General features: G+C 40.7%; 1 protein-coding gene across 6 annotated transcripts in view; it reads right to left on the bottom strand.

Moving 5' to 3' along the window:
• The window catches only part of LOC128687898 (multidrug resistance-associated protein 1), a 196,140-nt gene that overhangs the window by 3,273 nt on the left and 171,801 nt on the right, over nt 1-21,066 (bottom strand). For 5 of the 6 annotated variants that reach the window (XM_070083532.1, XM_070083530.1, XM_070083531.1 and 2 more), the window contains one exon: nt 8,467-8,661. In XM_070083532.1, coding sequence (XP_069939633.1) covers nt 8,467-8,661 — 195 coding nt within the window. Of the gene's footprint in view, nt 1-8,466; nt 8,662-21,066 lie in introns of those variants that run through there. The other variant, XM_070083534.1, reaches the window with a different exon arrangement.

Below are 21,066 nucleotides of genomic sequence, written 5' to 3'. Positions count from 1 at the left end.
AGCCAGTTTCTGCCCTTCTTCTGAACTGTGCTCATGGGAATACACACACAAGCACTCCAATGCGTCTGATTAGCTGAACACACAGAATGTTTGCATCCTTGCTTTCTTAAAATCAGATTGTTAATAGCAGTATGAATACACCAGCAGTGAGCCCATGCAGAATACTTTACTTGAATAGTCCCAGCCAAATTGTGGAGTCCTTGTGGTATACATTTTTTACATCTGCAAGAAATGTTTTCCCCGGAGTCTACCGAAATGCCACTGAGGCAGCCAAGATGAAGTAAGTGGGGAAAACCTGAAACACTTCATCAACAGAAGCACTGTGTGTGAATAGTACCTAGTCTGTATGTTCAAACTGCCACCTCAAGAGGTATGGAGGCTTAGTACATGAATGGGAGTTCACCTTTTCACTTTGTCTCTCATAGATCTGTTATTGATGCCAGTGTCACGCAGATCTTTGTTTTAAGCACAGTGCCCTCACACATGCTGCAAACTAAATTCTGGCCTAGATATGAGAGAATGGCTCTATGCAGTGAGTGTGCACAGTATAAAAAATATCCTGCCCCAAGTGGTGTATGATATACAAAGCAAAAATGGCAACTTTGAGGTGTTTCCAAGAATGTTTTTTATGAATTTACTGGCCGTTTCTTGGTATCAAATGATAGTATGGAAGACATGTTACAGGAGTAAAGATGATTTTGGTACATTTCCAGACTGGCAGTAGCTAGAAACTGCACTCAAAGCAGCAGATTTTTTTTTTCTTAACACATCGGCCAATTCCTATCAAGGCAGGGTGGCCCGAAAGAGAAAAACTTTCATCATCATTCACTCCATCACTGTCTTGCCAGAGGGGTGCTTTACACTACAGTTATAAAACTGCAACATAAACACCCCTCCTTCAGAGTGCAGACACTGTACTTCCAATCTCCAGGACTCAAGTCTGGCCTGCCGGTTTCCCTGAATCCCTTCATAAATGTTATTTTGCTCACACTCCAACAGCACATCAAGTATTAAAACCATTTGTCTCCATTCCCTCCTATCAAATACGCTTATGCATGCTTGCTGAAAGTCCATGCCCCTTGCACACAAAGCCTCCTTTACCCCCTCCCTCCAACCCTCCCTAGGCCAGCCCCTACCCTGTCTTCCCTCCACTACAGATTTATACACTCTCAGAGTCATTCTGTTTTGTTCCATTCTCTCTACATGCCTGAACCACCTCAACAACCCCTCTTCAGCCCTCTGGATAATAGTTTTGGTAATCCCACACCTTTTCCTAATTTCCAAACTACGAATTCTCTGCATTATATTCACACCACACATTGCCCTCAGACATGACATCTCCACTGCCTCCAGCTGCCTCCTTGTTGCAACATTCATCACCCATGCTTCACACCCATACAATAGTGTTGGTACAACTATACTCTCACACATTCCCCTTTTTGCTTCCACGGACAAAGTTCTTTGTCTCCACAGACTCCTAAGTGCACCACTCACCCTTTTTCCCTCTTCAATTCTATGATTCACCTCATCCTTCATAGACCCATCTGCTGACACGTCTACTCCTAAATATCTGAATACATTCATCTCCTCCTCTTTGTTCATCTGCTATCCTACTCTCCGCCTTACTTTTAATTCTTTCAATAATAACTCTACTATACACTTACCAGGTATACTCAACAGACTTCTTTTCCTATAATTTTTGCACTCTCTTTTATCCCCTTTGCCTTTATACAAAGGAACTATGCATGCTCTCTGCCAATCTCTAGGTACCTTACCCTCTTCCATACATTTATTAAATAATAGCACCAACCACTCCAAAACTATATCCCCACCTGCTTTTAACATTTCTATCTTTATCCCATCAATCCCAGCTGCCTTACCCACTTTCATTCTACCCACTGCCTCATGAACTTCCCCCACACTCACAACTGGCTCTTCCTCACTCCTACAAGATGGTATTCCTCCTTGCCCTATACAAGAAATCACAGCTTCCCTATCTTCGTCAACATTTAACAATTCCTCAAAATATTCCCTCCATCTTCCCGATACCTCTAACTCTCCATTTAATAACTCTCCTCTCCTATTTTTAACTGTCAAATCCATTTGTTCTTTAGGCTTCCTCAATTTATTAATCTCACTCCAAAACTTGTTCTCATTTTCAACAAAATTTGTTGATAACATCTCACACACTCTCGTTTGCTCTCTTTTTACATTGTTTCACCACTCTCTTAACCTCTCTTTTTCTCTCCATATACTCTTCCCTCCTTGCATCACTTCTACTTTGTAAAAGCCTCTCATATGCTAACTTTTTCTCCCTACTACTCTCTTTACATCATTCCACCAATCACTCTTCTTCCCTCCCGTACCCACTTTCCTGTAACCACAAACTTCTGCTGAACACTAACACTACATTCTTAAACCTACCCCATACATCTTTGACCCCATTGCCTATACTTTCACTAGCCCATCTATTCTCCAATAGCTGTTTATATCTTACCCTAACTGCCTCCTCTTTTAATTTACACACCTTCACCTCTCTCTTACTTGCTGCTTCTATTTTCCCCGTATCCCATCTACCTTTTACACTCACTGTAGCAACAACTAAAAAGTGATTTGATATATCTGTGGCCCCTCTATAAACATGTACATCCTGAAGTCTACTCAACAGTCTTTTATCTACCAATACATAGTCCAACAAACTACTGTCATTATGCCCTACATCATATCTTGTATACTTATTTATCCTCTTTTTCTTAAAATACGTATTACCTATAACTAAACCCCTTTCTATACAAAGTTCAATCAAAGGGCTCCCATTATCATTTACACCTGGCACCCCAAACTTACCTACCGCACCTTCTCTAAATGTTTCTCCTACTTTAGCATTTAGGCCCCCTACCACAATTACTCTCTCACTTGGTTCAAAGGTTTCTATACATTCGCTTAACATCTCCCAAAATCTCTCTCTCTCCTCTACACTCTTCTCTTCTCCAGGTGCACACACACTTATTATGACCCACTTTTCACATCTGACCCTTATTTTAATCCACATAATCCTTGAATTTACACATTTATATTCCCTCTTCTCCTTCCATAACTGATCCTTCAATATTATTGCTACCCCTTCTTAGCACTAACTCTCTCAGATACTCCTGACTTAATCCCATTTATAACTCGCCTACCCCCTTCAGCTTTGTTTCGATTAGGGCCAGGACATCCATCTTCGTTTCATTCATAACATCAGCAATCATCTCTTTCTTATCATCCGCACTACATCCACGCACATACAAGCATCCCAGTTCTATAAAATCTTTCTTCTTCTCATTTTTAGTAAATGTGTACAGGAGAAGGGGTTACCAGCCCATTGCTCCTGGCATTTTAGTCACCTCATAGGACATTCATGGCTTATGAAGGAAAGATTCTTTTCCACTTCCCCATGGACAATAGAGAGAAAAAAAAAAACAAGAACAAGAGCTATTAAGAAAAAGAAGAAAAACCCTAGATGTGTGTATGTATATATATGCATGTGCATGCCTGTGTAGTGTGACCTAAGTGTAAGTAGAAGTAGCAAGATGTACCTGTTATCCAGTGTGTTTATGAGACAGAAAAAAAGACACCAGCAATCCTACCAACATGTAAAACAGTTACAGGTTTCTGTTTCAGAGTCACCTGGCAGGACGGTAGTACCTCCCTGGGTGGTTGCTGTCTACCAACCTACTACAGATTTATTATTACAATCAAAACCAAGCACTAAATCACCAGGGTCATACATCACTGTATAAGTAATAGAAATACTCGAATTTTGATGATTTTTCCTGAGAAAGGGTAAAGTTTTCTTCCCCTTGGTCTGTTTTATGGGTTTTTACTAGGTATGCTTCAATTACTGGGATGCCCTAAACTATAACCAATCATTTTTAGATATTTTTTTTTTTTTTTTTTTTTTCAACAAGTCGGCCGTCTCCCACCGAGGCAGGGTGACCCAAAAAAGAAAGAAAATCCCCAAAAAGAAAATACTTTCATCATCATTCAACACTTTCACCACACTCGCACATTATCACTGTTTTTGCAGAGGTGCTCAGAATACAACAGTCTAGAAGCATAAACATATAAAGATACACAACATATCCCTCCAAACTGCCAATATCCCAAACCCCTCCTTTAAAGTGCAGGCATTGTACTTCCCATTTCCAGGACTCAAGTCCGACTATATGAAAATAACCGGTTTCCCTGGATCCCTTCACTAAATATTACCCTGCTCACACTCCAACAGATCGTCAGGTCCCAAGTACCATTCGTCTCCATTCACTCCTATCTAACACGCTCACGCACGCTTGCTGGAAGTCCAAGCCCCTTACCCACAAAACCTCCTTTACCCCCTCTCTCCAACCCTTTCGAGGACGACCCCTACCCCGCCTGCCTTCCCCTATAGATTTATATGCTTTCCATGTCATTCTACTGTGATCCATTCTCTCTAAATGACCAAACCACCTCAACAACCCCTCTTCTGCCCTCTGACTAATACTTTTATTAACTCCACACCTTCTCCTAATTTCCACACTCCGAATTTTCTGCATAATATTTACACCACACATTGCCCTTAAACAGGACATCTCCGCTGCCTCCAACCGTCTCCTCGCTGCTGCATTTACCACCCAAGCTTCACACCCATATAAGAGTGTTGGTACTACTATACTTTCATACATTCCCTTCTTTGCCTCCATAGATAACGTTTTTTGACTCCACATATACCTCAACGCACCACTCACCTTTTTTCCCTCATCAATTCTATGATTAACCTCATCCTTCATAAATCCATCCGCCGACACGTCAACTCCCAAGTATCTGAAAACATTCACTTCTTCCATACTCCTCCTCCCCAATTTGATATCCAATTTTTCTTTATCTAAATCATTTGACACCCTCATCACCTTACTCTTTTCTATGTTCACTTTCAACTTTCTACCTTTACACACATTCCCAAACTCATCCACTAACCTTTGCAATTTTTCTTTAGAATCTCCCATAAGCACAGTATCATCAGCAAAAAGTAACTGTGTCAATTCCCATTTTGAATTTGATTCCCCATAATTTAATCCCACCCCTCTCCCAAACACCCTAGCATTTACTTCCTTTACAACCCCATCTATAAATATATTAAACAACCATGGTGACATTACACATCCCTGTCTAAGACCTACTTTTACCGGGAAGTAGTCTCCCTCTCTTCTACACACCCTAACCTGAGCCTCACTATCCTCATAAAAACTCTTTACAGCATTTAATAACTTACCACCTATTCCATATACTTGCAACATCTGCCACATTGCTCCTCTATCCACTCTATCATATGCCTTTTCTAAATCCATAAATGCAATAAAAACTTCCCTATCTTTATCTAAATACTGTTCACATATATGCTTCAATGTAAACACCTGATCTACACATCCCCTACCCACTCTAAAACCTCCTTGCTCATCCGCAATCCTACATTCTGTCTTACCTCTAATTCTTTCAATTATAACCCTACCGTACACTTTTCCTGGTATACTCAGTAAGCTTATTCCTCTATAATTTTTACAGTCTCTTTTGTCCCCTTTCCCTTTATATAAAGGGACTATACATGCTCTCTGCCAATCCCTAGGTACCTTCCCCTCTTTCATACATTTATTAAACAAAAGTACCAACCACTCCAACACTATATCCCCCCCTGCTTTTAACATTTCTGTCATGATCCCATCAGTTCCAGCTGCTTTACCCCCTTTCATTTTACGTAATGCCTCACGTACCTCCCCCACACTTACATTCTGCTCTTCTTCACTCCTAAAAGATGGTATACCTCCCTGACCAGTGCATGAAATTACTGCCTCTGTTTCTTCCTTAACATTTAAAAGTTCCTCAAAATATTCTCGCCATCTACCCAATACCTCCATCTCCCCATCTACTAACTCCCCTACTCTGTTTTTAACTGACAAATCCATATTTTCCCTAGGCTTTCTTAACTTGTTTAACTCACTCCAAAATTTTTTCTTATTTTCATTAAAATTTCTTGACAGTGCCTCTCCCACTCTATCATCTGCTCTCCTTTTGCACTCTCTCACCACTCTCTTTACCTTTCTTTTACTCTCCATATACTCTGCTCTTCTTATAACACTTCTGCTTTGTAAAAACCTCTCATAAGCTACCTTTTTCTCTTTTATCACACCCTTTACTTCATCATTCCACCAATCACTCCTCTTTCCTCCTGCCCCCACCCTCCTATAACCACAAACTTCTGCCCCACATTCTAATACTGCATTTTTAAAACTATTCCAACCCTCTTCAACCCCCCCACTACTCATCTTTGCACTAGCCCACCTTTCTGCCAATAGTCGCTTATATCTCACCCGAACTTCCTCCTCCCTTAGTTTATACACTTTCACCTCCCTCTTACTTGTTGTTGCCACCTTCCTCTTACTCTAACTGTAGCTACAACTAAATAATGATCCGATATATCAGTTGCCCCTCTATAAACATGTACATCCTGGAGCCTACCCATCAACCTTTTATCCACCAATACATAATCTAATAAACTACTTTCATTACGTGCTACATCATACCTTGTATATTTATTTATCCTCTTTTTCATAAAATATGTATTACTTATTACCAAATTTCTTTCTACACATAGCTCAATTAAAGGCTCCCCATTTACATTTACCCCTGGCACCCCAAATTTACCTACTACTCCCTCCATAACATTTTTACCCACTTTAGCATTAAAATCCCCAACCACCATTACTCTCACACTTGATTCAAAACTCCCCACGCATTCACTCAACATTTCCCAAAATCTCTCTCTCTCCTCTACACTTCTCTCTTCTCCAGGTGCATACACGCTTATTATAACCCACTTTTCACATCCAATCTTTATTTTACTCCACATAATCCTTGAATTAATACATTTATAGTCCCTCTTTTCCTGCCATAGCTTATCCTTCAACATTATTGCTACTCCTTCTTTAGCTCTAACTCTATTTGAAACCCCTGACCTAATCCCATTTATTCCTCTCCACTGAAACTCTCCCACCCCCTTCAGCTTTGTTTCACTTAAAGCCAGGACATCCAGCTTCTTCTCATTCATAACATCCACAATTATCTCTTTCTTATCATCTGCACAACATCCACGCACATTCAGACTTCCCACTTTGACAATTTTCTTCTTCTTATTCTTTTTAGTAATCTTTACAGGAAAAGGGGTTACTAGCCCATTGTTCCCGGCATTTTAGTTGACTTTTACAACACGCATGGCTTACGGAGGAAAGATTCTTATTCCACTTCCCCATGGATATAAAAGGAAAATTAATAAGACCAAGAACTATTAAGATAAAATCAAAGAAAACTCAGATGAGTGTGTATAAATAAATGTGTACATGTATGTGTAGTGTGACCTAAGTGTAAGTAGAAGTAGCAAGACATGCCTGTAATCTTGCATATTTATGAGACAGACAAAAGACATCAGCAATCCCACCATCATGTAAAACAATCACAGGCTTCGTTTTACACTCACTTGGCAGGACGGTAGTACCTCCCTGGGTGGTTGCTGTCTACCAACCTACTACAATATTTTACTTAATTCTTTCAATTTAATATTCTCACCTGAATTTGCCTCATGAAACAATTTTCATTCTTTCTATACAGTATACAGAATTCTTTGATAAATGTTTCATGATTTGAATGTTTACAGTTGCAAAGTCTGAGAAAAGATTCTGTACAAGTACTCCTCAATGACCGAGTTCTGTTCCTAAGAGTAGGTTGGTAAGAGAATTTGTCATCAAGCGAGGAGCCACCCCTTACTGATATTTCAGGCATACTGTACTAGTAGTGGGTTGTGTCAACCATCTTTAGATATTGTTTTAATGTCACCTTTCCATTATTTATAACATTTTCAGTACAGCCTCTCCTCACTTAACAATGTATTCGTTTACCGACGCCTCGGACTTACAACAGGCTCTCTGACCAGTATACATACCTAAATAGTGTATATTAGTGCAGAATTCCTCTATTCTGTTTATAACAATATACAGTACATTACTGTATAAGCATTTAAGAATATACCAGAAATGTTATAAATGGTGCAAAGATGACATTAAAACAATATCAAAGATGGCTGATACAAACCCACTACCATTATAGTATGCTCCTCACTTAGCGACGAATTCGTTTACCGACGTGATCTTAGGAACAGAACTCCATCGTTAAGTGAGGAGAGGCTGTATATTAAAAATAGAACTGGGCATTAAAAAACAAGAAAAAAGTAAAATATACAGTACACTGGTAAGAGAGCTGGTCGTAAGTACAAGCGGTCGTTAAACAGGTATGTTGTTAAGTGAAGAGTACCTGTACAAGGCATCATTACAGTAAAGGGAGTTCCAGAGAAAATATTTTCTGTATATAGTAAACAAAGTAGATGCATCTGATATTTCTTACCTTGTTGAGTCCATAATAGTGTTGAGTCTGTGGGCAATGGTAATGACAGTACAACTGGCAAACTCTCGTCGTATGGTCTGCTGAATGAGATCATCAGTCTCCAAGTCAACTGCAGCTGTGGCTTCATCCAAGACCAGAACACGTGTTTTACGTAGAATAGCTCGAGCAAGACAGACTAACTGTCTCTGACCAACACTGAAATAGAGAAAACAACTCATACCATGAGAAAGGAGCTATTAAATAACTTATACAGTAATAATACAGGCCATATTAAAGGGTTAAATTTGGTATACTATTATTATTATAATCAAAAAAGAAGCGCTAAGCCACAAGGACTATACAGCATTAAATTTGGTATACTGCATCTTGACAAGTGTTAAAATTGAATGCTACATGTAGCAGCTTTCCTGCCTCATAGCCTCTGGTTTTCCTTAGTTATCATATTTAATAAAGCAACTTTACTATCTCACATATACATTAAGTAAATATTATATCAATAGCTGGAGAATGTTGTTCTAAGCTATTAAACCTCTATAAACTGACAATCTCCTGCATCCACAGTTGGAAACAGGCAAGCCTTTTTACTACACGAGGCTCTCTCAAGTGAAAGCATGAGGAGGGGGAAAGGAACCTAGTAATGACTAATATTCCTTATAAACTGAAGATCATACAAATCTTGTAAGCTAGTGGGTCCACCACCTTACACCACTATAGAGTCTGTATTTAGGACATCTTCCTGCAATAGGCATCATCATTTGTAATTGTAAAATGCAATATTGTCTGAACAGTGATGCATTCTGCTGCAAAGAGGGGTCTTGATCACATTTAAAGATAACTAAAGCTAATTAAAGTTTTGCAAAAAAATCTCAGTTAATACTAGCTTTGTGACTCAACAGTATTCTATCAAAATACATTAACATGTTAGCAGTTTTCCCATTAAGGTAGGAAAACCCAAAGAAGAAAACACATCATCCTTTCTCTAATTCTGTAATTTCCTATTCAACTAACGTGGCTCCATAACAGGGTAAGTTCACTTTGGATGTGTAGTTGGCATACATATTTTATTTACAGCCATATTGAACAAGGAATGAAGTACTTGTTACTCTGTCAATCACTGATCTGAGAGTAGTTGGGAAAAGGTAGATAAATGGTATATGGATTTACACAGACACAAAGTTTGTGGTCTGGGTGCAATTTACGCATTGGTGATTTCACCCAATTTGAGTCCTATTTTAAGCCAATTCCACTATTCCAATCGACCAAATTCCTTGCTATTTCACTGGTATGTCTTCAGTTCTTTCAACTGGGCACAATAAGCCAGGACGATAATAAACTGCACGATTAGGGTCACAAGTGACATGGTCCTTAGGCAAATAGATAAATTAAAACCTAACAAATCCCCAGGTCCTGATGAACTGTATGCAAGGGTTCTAAAGGAATGTAAAGAGGAGCTTAGCAAACCAATGGCTAATCTTTTCAACATATCACTACAAACTGGCATGGTGCCAGATAAGTGGAAAATGGCAAATGTGATACCTATTTTCAAAGCAGGTGACAGGTCCTTAGCTTCGAACTATAGACCAATAAGCCTAACCTCCATAGTGGGAAAATTTATGGAATCAATAATTGCCGAGGCAGTTCGTAGCCACCTTGAAAAGGATAAATTAACCAACGAATCTCAGCATGGTTTTACAAAGGGGCGTTCCTGCCTTATGAATTTATTAACTTTTTTCACTAAGGTATTTGAGGAGGTAGATCATGGTAATGAATATGATATTGTGTATATGGACTTCAGTAAGGCTTTTGACAGGGTCCCACATCAGAGACTATTGAGGAAAATTAAGGCACATGGAATAGGAGGAGAAATTTTTTCCTGGATAGAGGCATGGTTGACAAATAGGCAGCAGAGAGTTTGCATAAATGGGGAGAAATCAGAGTGGGGAAGCGTCACGAGCAGTGTTCCACAGGGGTCAGTGTTGGGCCCCCTGCTGTTCACAATCTACATAAACGACATAGATGAGGGCATAAAGAGCGACATCAGCAAGTTTGCCAATGACACCAAAATAGGCCGTCGAATTCATTCTGACGAGGACATTAGAGCACTCCAGGAAGATTTGAATAGACTGATGCAGTGGTCGGAGAAGTGGCAGATGCAGTTTAATATAGACAAATGCAAAGTTCTAAATGTTGGACAGGACAATAACCATGCCACATATAAACTAAATAATGTAGATCTTAATATTACGGATTGCGAAAAAGATTTAGGAGTTCTGGTTAGCAGTAATCTGAAACCAAGACAACAGTGCATAAGTGTTGGCAATAAAGCTAATAGAATCCTTGGCTTCACATCAAGAAGCATAAATAATAGGAGTCCTCAGGTTGTTCTTCAACTCCATACATCCTTGGTTAGGCCTCATTTAGATTATGCTGCACAGTTTTGGTCACCGTATTACAGAATGGATATAAATGCTCTGGAAAATGTACAAAGGAGGATGACAAAGTTGATCCCATGTATCAGAAACCTTCCCTATGAGGATAGACTAAGGGCCCTGAATCTGCACTCTATAGAAAGATGTAGAATTAGGGGGGATATGATTGAGGTGTATAAATGGAACACAGGAATAAATAAAGGGGATGTAAATAGTGTGCTGAAAATATCTAGCCTAGACAGAACTCGCAGCAATGGTTTTAAGTTGGAAAAATTCAGATTCAGGAAGGATATAAGAAAGTACTGGTTTGGTAATAGAGTTGTGGATGAGTGGAACAAACTCCCAAGTACAGTTATAGAGGCCAGAACGTTGTGTAGCTTTAAAAATAGGTTGGATAAGTACATGAGTGGATGTGGGTGGGTGTGAGTTGGACCTGACAGCTTGTGCTACCAGGTCGGTTGCCATGTTCCTCCCTTAAGTCAATGTGACCTGACCCGACTAGGTTGGGTGCATTGGCTTAAGCCGGTAGGAGACTTGGACCTGCCTCGCATGGGCCAGTAGGCCTGCTGCAGTGTTCCTTCGTTCTTATGTTCTTATGTTCAACTATTAGAATTACCTTATAAGTGCATATGTAGACAGCCTGTACTGTCTGCACAGACAGCCCATGCTGTCTGCCAGCTTAGTTCATATTTCGCGCCACTCAGGTGCTGCCATCTATAGGCCTTGCCACTTCAGTATGCCCAGACTTGCCTCGCCCTCACACACACAGCGGCCTGGCATCAAGACACAAGTACTCCCAGCTCTCTCTCGCGGGCATGGCCCTGCCCGGGCCATGGGCACAAACACACAAGCCTGTGTAACCCACCACTACTTAACAATAAACTAAGAAGCCTCCGAAGAAGTATATCATTTAACTACCCGCTCTACAGCTACCAAACAAGCCCTTTATATTGGTACCAGCGGTGGTCGCAGCGTTGTGTTTACCCTGGAGAGAGGAAGGAGAGGTATGAAGTCACCTTCATTTCATCACCCTACACAAGAAGCATCCGTCTCTCAACGAGTTATCCTGATGTCGTGTCTGCACGTTTGAGCATCCAGACACAGGTACAAGCAGGATCCAGCCGAAATTTATCGAAATTCTCCGAGAAATGTGAGTGGCGTCACAGTGACCCCACGCTACAGCGTCCCAGTGACCCCACGCTGTTTCTCAAGTCACGTGTTCAGCGTCACTTGTATGTTGCTGTTGTTGTTCAGCTCAGCACAGCTGTTTCAGCAAGCCAGAGGTGAGTTTTGTGGTGATTTCTGCGTCCAGTGTGAGCTTCTCCACGTGTTTGTGGGTGGAGGAGGAGGAAGAGGAAGTGGCTGTTCCTCACCTTGCCCATGCCCGCCCTGCCATACACACGCACGCTCCTCGCCGCTAGCCTACCATATACCACTCACCACTGCCCACTCCCTCTGCTGTGCTTTCTGCTGTTTTTCGTGTGAATTCTTTGCCAGTGCTGTGTATCCGAGTGCCCGAGGCCACTCGAAGCTGCGTGGATCAGCATCCCACGTAGATCACGTCACGTGGGTGTGGGCGATGTCACGTAGACCTACAAAGCCACGTGAGTTACCAGATGTCCCAGGCCTCATGCTGTGGTCTGCTGCCCGCATCACATCGACGCCACCCACGATGCTGCCCGACTTCATGACGTCACGATGTCTGCCTGACGTCACCTCGAGATGTCTGCCTGACGTCACCTCACGATGTCTCCTGACGTCACCTCACGATGTCTGCTGACGTACCTCGAGATGTCTGCTGACGTCACCTCACGATGTCTGCACCTCGAGATGTCTGCTGACGTCACCTCACGATGTCTGCCTGACGTCACCTCACGATGTCTGCTGACGTCACCTCACGATGTCTGCTGACGTCACGTCACGATGTCTGTTGACGTCACCTCACGATGTCTGCCTGACGTCACCTCGAGATGTCTGTTGACGTCACTGCTGCTGACGTCACCTTGCGACATCACGCCTGACATCACATGATGTCACATCGAGTGTTCTAGTAATTATTTCAGTATTGTCGAGAAGATTGAGAGAAGATATATGTCGTGTGTTAATTAATTCCTCTCAGTCAGTGTTCTCACATTTTAGTATGTCTTAGTCAGTTTTATGCGCAGAAAAGCATCATTTGCTAGTTAAGCCATGTTGTACCGTATGTACAGCGGTGTGTTTTTAAAGTTCCGTGTGTCCAGTGAGGTCTGTGGTCAGACCCTTGAGTTGTACCACTAAGTCACCCGTGACCAGAGTGTTTGACAGCTGATTTCTCAGCCCTGAGCGTATGAGCCCCCTTGTACAGAAAGCTTTTATGCTCGTCGCTCGTGATGTTCTGTAGAATCGTACCTGCTACGATTCCCATCGAGATTTGTTTCACTTCACCTCCAGACCTTCAGAGTGCAGTTATATGTAGAGAAACAAGTCTGGGGACGCTTAGACTAACCTCTGCTATAACTCCACCTGTCGAGAGATGATACTCGTCAAGCCGCAGCCAGGCCTGTCGGCAGGCGCTGTGTCAGCCTCGTGTCACAAGCTTCAGTGAGCAGCCTGCACAAAGAAGATGTCACTTTGACTGCTAGCTCTCTCACTGCAGTCTGGTGTATGATGTTACGACTCCCAGATGTTTCGCCCAGTCGTCTCTGCCACGACTCGCTCCACAACTCGCTCCACGCTCGCCGGCAGTGATAGCCCAGCGACAGTACCAGTCGAGAAGTGTCCTCCTGAGTCGCTTGCCAGAAGTCCTGCCCAGTTGCCGAGTTTTGTCGACGCCTCACTCGAGGGCACCAGCATGTCGTGCCCCAGGTTGAGTGAAAACCTGCAGCGACTCCTACGATGTCTGCTTCACCGTTCCAGAGGAGACCGTACCCTGTTACGTCACAGCTCAGCCGCAGCGATGTCTCCCGTGTTGCAGTATCTGTCCAGACGCAGGAAGGCGTGCAGTGATGCACTTCGATGCTCACTGCCTTTGACCACGATGTTTAGCACACCCCACATGTTTTTTTCTTCCCTCCCTGTAGGAAGTTTTTTTTTCCATGTCCATATGTATATATATGTTTTTATTTTGTGTTCTGTGCCCTGTTCCTACGAGAGAGAGACCGAGTTTCTTTTACTACCAGTATTGTCGCGTCGGGACGACGCGCGGTAGGTGGCCGAGCGTATGTAGACAGCCTGTACTGTCTGCACAGACAGCCCATGCTGTCTGCCAGCTTAGTTCATATTTCGCGCCACTCAGGTGCTGCCATCTATAGGCCTTGCCACTTCAGTATGCCCAGACTTGCCTCGCCCTCACTCACACAGCGGCCTGGCATCAAGACACAAGTACTCCCAGCTCTCTCTCGCGGGCATGGCCCTGCCCGGGCCATGGGCACAAACACACAAGCCTGTGTAACCCACCACTACTTAACAATAAACTAAGAAGCCTCCGAAGAAGTATATCATTTAACTACCCGCTCTACAGCTACCAAACAAGCCCTTTATATTTGTAATAATCACCACATCTTTTAGGTATTGTACTTATCATGGAGAGTGATTTCTTAAGCAGTGGGTAACCTGTCTATCTTTCCAGCTTGGATGACAGAGAGGGTCACCTGCCAATCAACGAGCAGAACTGATGGAGATGGACTAACGTCCTGAGACTTCCCCTTTTTGGATTTAATTACCTGTGCACCTGTATGAAATTGCAGGACGTAACCCCTCATCATTGCAGCGGTAAAGAACCTGCTTTCCTGTCATCGGGATATAATACTCAAGGCTATACGGTGAAGAACGAACCGGTGGGTTGTAACCAACACCCGAGACCCCCCCCATCATCAGCAACTGCTACGATTTCAACACTCAGTGTCACCAACACCAGACACCCCTATATATATATATATTAGCGTTGAATTCAGTTATCATTTATATTTTTCATTTTTCATTTTCTTTAATGTAGGATTAATATTTCATATTTAAGTGTTTTATATTTTATATGTTCTATATAATAAAGTGTTTATGTTTGTCTGTTATTATTTCTTTTTCTATTCATTAATTTTCCTGAGGAGGAGCCAGCTTTGGTAATACTGTCTGAAGTTGTTACAGAGCTGAGTAAGCCTTCACAAAAAAAAATCAGAGATTTATCCTATTTCTCAGATAATATATATCCAGTAATGATTGGTCATGGTTTACAGCATCCCAATAATTGCATTACACCTATTAAAATCCCATAAAACAAATGAGGGGGTATAGGGAAGCCTAATCCATCCTCAGGACTAACATCAAAAATTAAATACGTATTTACTCTATTATGATCACAATTTCAAGGTACTTCTGGTCAGAAAACCATCCAAAATCATCTGTATTTCAGTAGTATATGTTATATTTATGTTATTTTTATATAGCTGAACTTGAGTCCTGGAAATGGGAAGTACAATGCCTGCACTCTAAAGGAGGGGTTTGGGATATTAGCAGTTTGGAGGGATATGTTGTGTATCTTTATACGTACAGTAGGACCCCACTTATACGGTGGGTTAGGTTCCAGGCTGTCGCTGGAAAGCAGACATCGCCGGAAGGCAGAACGCCATTTTTTTCCATTTATAAATGCATATAAATACCAGACAACAAGTTTACACTAAATTATATTAAGTTAGTAATAGAACCAGGCATTAAAAACACACAAAGTAAAATACATTCAGAGTAAATTCATTACTTATCTTAAAGTATTTGTAATCTTAATGTAGGGAGAGAGGTGAGTAGTACTTATTTGTAGGAAGTCAGGTGCAGGTAGCCCAGGTGTAGGTAGCCCTGGCTCCCCGTCTCATACTTAATATACGATATTTAAAACATCCCAGAGAGGTAAAATACACATACAGTACACTCATTATTTACCTTAAAATATGTGTAGTCTTAATATAGGAAGAGAGGTGAGTAGTATTTATTTGTAGGAAGTCAGTGTAGGTAGCCGGTAGGTGTAGCCCGCCTGGGCTACACCTACCGGCTACCTACACTGTGGCCCAGAGCCATATTATTAACATTGACATGCCTTGTTCACTGAATTTAATCATTTCTAACAACTACCTTTAGATGCCATCATAAACGAAGGTAGAAGTAATGAATAATTCATGCCGAAAATTGTAAACAAAAGCGGAGTGAGGGAGTGGCTGGGCCAAATGCAGATTCATACACGTTTTCTCTGATGGCTGAGCAGAGAAAATGTAATGTTGTCCCTCCACCCGGCTACCACATGGGTCCACAAGTATTATTATCAGAGCACACATAAAATATGCAATAAATGCCAGACAACAAGTTTACACTAACTTATATTAAGTTAGCAATAGAAATAGGCATTAAAAACACAATAAAAGGTAAGATACACACAGAGTACACTTATTACTTACCTTAAAATATTAATATTAATATTAATGTGTGAGAGGTGAGTGGCAGGGTGTTTATTGAATAAAATCAGAATGGCACACCATCATCCTCTAACTTGGCACTTAACGCAAGAGGCTTACGACTTCTCTTTTTATCACAGCTAACCTTAGACGCCATCGTCAATGAGAGCCAAATAGTTAACAAAAGAGTAAACGAGAGAGAGAACGAGATACAGAGTTGAGACAATGTAAGAACACAAACTGAACATGTAGTGGATGATCACTTGGTCAGGCGAAATAAATGCATATTAATATGTCTTCTTTTAGTTCATTCACGTCCATTTGTAAGAGTTTGTAAAACATTTATCTCAATATTTTTTTTATAATAATAATAATAATAATAATAATAATAATTGTAGGTAGTAGGTTGGTAGATAGCAACCACCCAGGGAGGTACTACCGTCCTGCCAAGTGAGTGTAAAATGAAAGCCTGTAATTGTTTTACATGATGGTAGGATTGCTGGTGTCGTTTGTCTGTCTCATAAATATGCAAGATTACAGGTATGTCTTGCTACTTCTACTTACACTTAGGTCACACTACACATACATGTACACATTTATTTATACACACTCATCTGAGTTTTCTTTGATTTTATCTTAACAGTTCTTGGTCTTATTACTTTTCCTTTTATATCCATGGGGAAGTGGAATAAGAATCTTTCCTCCGTAAGCCATGCGTGTTGTAAAAGTCAACTAAAATGCCGGGAACAATGGGCAAGTAACCCCTTTTCCTGTAAAGATTACTAAAAAGAATAAGAAGAAAATTGTCAAAGTGGGAAGTCTGAATGTGCGTGGATGTTGTGCAAATGACAAGAAAGAGATGATTGTGGATGTTATGAATGAGAAGAAGCTGGATGTCCTGGCTTTAAGTGAAACAAAGCTAAAGGGGGTGGGAGAGTTTCAATGGAGAGGAAGAAATGGGATTAGGTCAGGGGTTTCAAATAGAGTTAGAGCTAAAGAAGGAGTAGCAATAATGTTGAAGGATAAGCTATGGCAGGAAAAGAGGGACTATAAATGCATTAATTCAAGGATTATGTGGAGTAAAATAAAGATTGGATGTGAAAAGTGGGTTATAGTAAGTGTGTATGCACCTGGAGAAGAGAGAAATGTAGAGGAGAGAGAGAGATTTTGGGAAATGTTGAGTGAATGCATGGGGAGTTTTGAATCAAGTGTGAGAGTAATGGTGGTTGGGGATTTCAATGCTAAAGTGGGTAAAAATGTTATGGAGGGAGTAGTAGGTATATTTGGGGTGCCAGGGGTAAATGTAAATGGGGAGCCTTTAATTGAGCTATGTGTAATAAGAGATTTGGTAATAAGTAATACATATTTTATGAAAAAGAGGATAAATAAATATACAAGGTATGATGTAGTACGTAATGAAAGTAGTTTGTTAGATTATGTATTGGTGGATAAAAGGTTGATGGGTAGGCTCCAGGATGTACATGTTTATAGAGGGGCAACTGATATATCGGATCATTATTTAGTTGTGGCTACAGTTAGAGTAAGAGGTAGATGGGAAAAGAGGAAGGTGGCAACAACATGTAAGAGGGAGGTGAAAGTGTATAAACAAAGGGAGGATGAAGTTCGAAGTTCGGGATATAAGCGACTATTGGCAGAAAGGTGGGCTAGTGCAAAGATGAGTAGTGGGGGGGTTGAAGAGGGTTGGAATAGTTTTAAAAATGCAGTATTAGAATGTGGAGCAGAAGTTTGTAGTTATAGGAGGGTGGGGGCAGGAGGAAAGAGGAGTGATTGGTGGAATGATGAAGTAAAGGGTGTGATAAAAGAGAAAAAGTTAGCTTATGAGAGGTTTTTACAAAGCAGAAGTGTTATAAGAAGAGCAGAGTATATGGAGAGTAAAAGAAAGGTGAAGAGAGTGGTGAGAGAATGCAAAAGGAGAGCAGATGATAGAGTGGGAGAGGCACTGTTAAGAAATTTTAATGAAAATAAGAACAAATTTTGGAGTGAGTTAAACAAGTTAAGAAAGTCTAGGGAAAGTATGGATTTGTCAGTTAAAAACAGAGTAGGGGAGTTAGTAGATGGGGAGAGGGAGGTATTAGGTAGATGGCGAGAATATTTTGAGGAACTTTTAAATGTTAAGGAAGAAAGGGAGGTGGTAATTTCATGCACTGGTCAGGGAGGTATACCATCTTTTAGGAGTGAAGAAGAGCAGAATGTAAGTGTGGGGGAGGTACGTGAGTCATTACGTAGAATGAAAGGGGGTAAAGCAGCTGGAACTGATGGGATCATGACAGAAATGTTAAAAGCAGGGGGGGATATAGTGTTGGAGTGGTTGGTACTTTTATTTAATAAATGTATGAAAGAGGGGAAGGTACCTAGGGATTGGCGGAGAGCATGTATAGTCCCTTTATATAAAGGGAAAAGGGACAAAAGAGACTGTAAAAATTATAGAGGAATAAGTTTACTGAGTACAGTGGACCCACGGTTAACGATATTTTTTCATTCCAGAAGTATGCTCAGGTGCCAGTACTGACCGAATTTGTTCCCATAAGGAATATTGTGAAGTAGATTAGTCTATTTCAGACCCCCAAACATACACGTACAAACGCACTGACATAAATACACTTACATAATTGGTCGCATTGGGAGGTGATCGTTAAGCGGGGGTCCACTGTATACCAGGAAAAGTGTACGGTAGGGTTATAATTGAAAGAATTAGAGGTAAGACAGAATGTAGGATTGCGGATGAGCAAGGAGGTTTCAGAGTGGGTAGGGGATGTGTAGATCAAGTGTTTACACTGAAGCATATATGTGAACAGTATTTAGATAAAGGTAGGGAAATTTTTATTGCATTTATGGGTTTAGAAAAGGCATATGATGGAGTGGATAGAGGAGCAATGTGGCAGATGTTGCAAGTATATGGAATAGGTGGTAAGTTACTAAATGCTGTAAAGAGTTTTTATGAGGATAGTGAGGCTCAGGTTAGGGTGTGTAGAAGAGAGGGAGACTACTTCCCGGTAAAAGTAGGTCTTAGACAGGGATGTGTAATGTCACCATGGTTGTTTAATATATTTATAGATGGGGCTGTAAAAGAAGTAAATGCTAGGGTGTTTGGGAGAGGGCTGGGATTAAATTATGGGGAATCAAATTCAAAATAGGAATTGACACAGTTACTTTTTGCTGATGATACTGTGCTTATGGGAGATTCTAAAGAAAAATTGCAAAGGTTAGTGGATGAGTTTGGGAATGTGTGTAAAGGTAGAAAGTTGAAAGTGAACATAGAAAAGAGTAAGGTGATGAGGGTATCAAATGATTTAGATAAAGAAAAATTGGATATCAAATTGGGGAGGAGGAGTATGGAAGAAGTGAATGTTTTCAGATACTTGGGAGTTGATGTGTCGGTGGATGGAGTTATGAAGGATGAGGTTAATCATAGAATTGATGAGGGAAAAAAGGTGAGTGGTGTGTTGAGGTATATGTGGAGTAAAAAAACGTTATCTATGGAGGCAAAGAAGGGAATGTATGAAAGTATAGTAGTACCAACACTCTTATATGGGTGTGAAGCTTGGGTGGTAAATGCAGCAGCGAGGAGATGGTTGGAGGCAGTGGAGATGTCCTGTCTAAGGGCAATGTGTGGTGTAAATATTATGCAGAAAATTCGTAGTGTGGAAATTAGGAAAAGGTGTCGAGTTAATAAATGTATTAGTCAGAAGGCAGAAGAGGGGTTGTTGAGGTGGTTTGGTCATTTAGAGAGAATGGATCAATGTAGAATGACATGGAAAGCATATAAATCTATAGGGGAAGGAAGGCAAGGTAGGGGTCGTCCTCAAAAGGGTTGGAGAGAAGGGGTAAAGGCGGTTTTGTGGGTGAGGGGCTTGGATTTCCAGCAAGCGTGCGTGAGCGTGTTAGATAGGAGTGAATGGTACTTGGGACCTGACGATCTGTTGGAGTGAAGGGATTCAGGGAAACCGGTTATTTTCATATAGTCGGACTTGAGTCCTGGAAATGGGAAGTACAATGCCTGCACTTTAAAGGAGGGTTTAGGATATTGGCAGTTTGGAGGGATATGTTGTGTATCTTTATACGTATATGCTTCTAAACTGTTGTGTTCTGAGCACCTCTGCAAAAACAGTGATAATGTGCGAGTGTGGTGAAAGTGTTGAATGATGATGAAAGCATTATCTTTTTGGGGATTTTCTTCCTTTTTTTGGGTCACCCTGCCTCGGTGGGAGACGGCCGACTTGTTGAAAAAAAAAAAAAATAAATAAATAATTACCTCACAATACAAATACTCTTACATTGTGTACAAGTTAGTTCAGAATAAACAAACAGCAACACACCATTTTTAGAGTGAATGAAGATAATAATATTAATAATAATAATAATAATAATAATAATAATAATAATAATAATATTATTATTAATAATATTATTATTATTAATAATATTATTATTATTATAAAAAAGCACTAAACCCACAAGGGTCGTGAATTGCTATATATAGAGTAAAGGCATACGAAAAGAGTATTTTTCTACAGGTATCCCCCAGTTTGACTAGAGAAAACGTAATTCTTCCGACACTACCTACACAGCTGCCTTGTAAACAAATCTCATTTACATCAATTTTTATTCTGTGAGTGTATGTATCATGTTTATATGCTATGTAATGGGTTTCATATATAATTTTGAGGAAAATATCATAGATGGATTACCAAAAATGCCTATATTGATGTAAAATAAGACATTTAGTGTGCCCAAGAGTG

Source organism: Cherax quadricarinatus, chromosome 10 (genome assembly GCF_038502225.1).
Source record: "Cherax quadricarinatus isolate ZL_2023a chromosome 10, ASM3850222v1, whole genome shotgun sequence".
NCBI classification, from domain to species: Eukaryota; Metazoa; Arthropoda; class Malacostraca; order Decapoda; family Parastacidae; genus Cherax; species Cherax quadricarinatus.
Note: the sequence above shows the minus strand (reverse complement) of the source record. Positions and strands in the feature narration are given on the sequence as shown.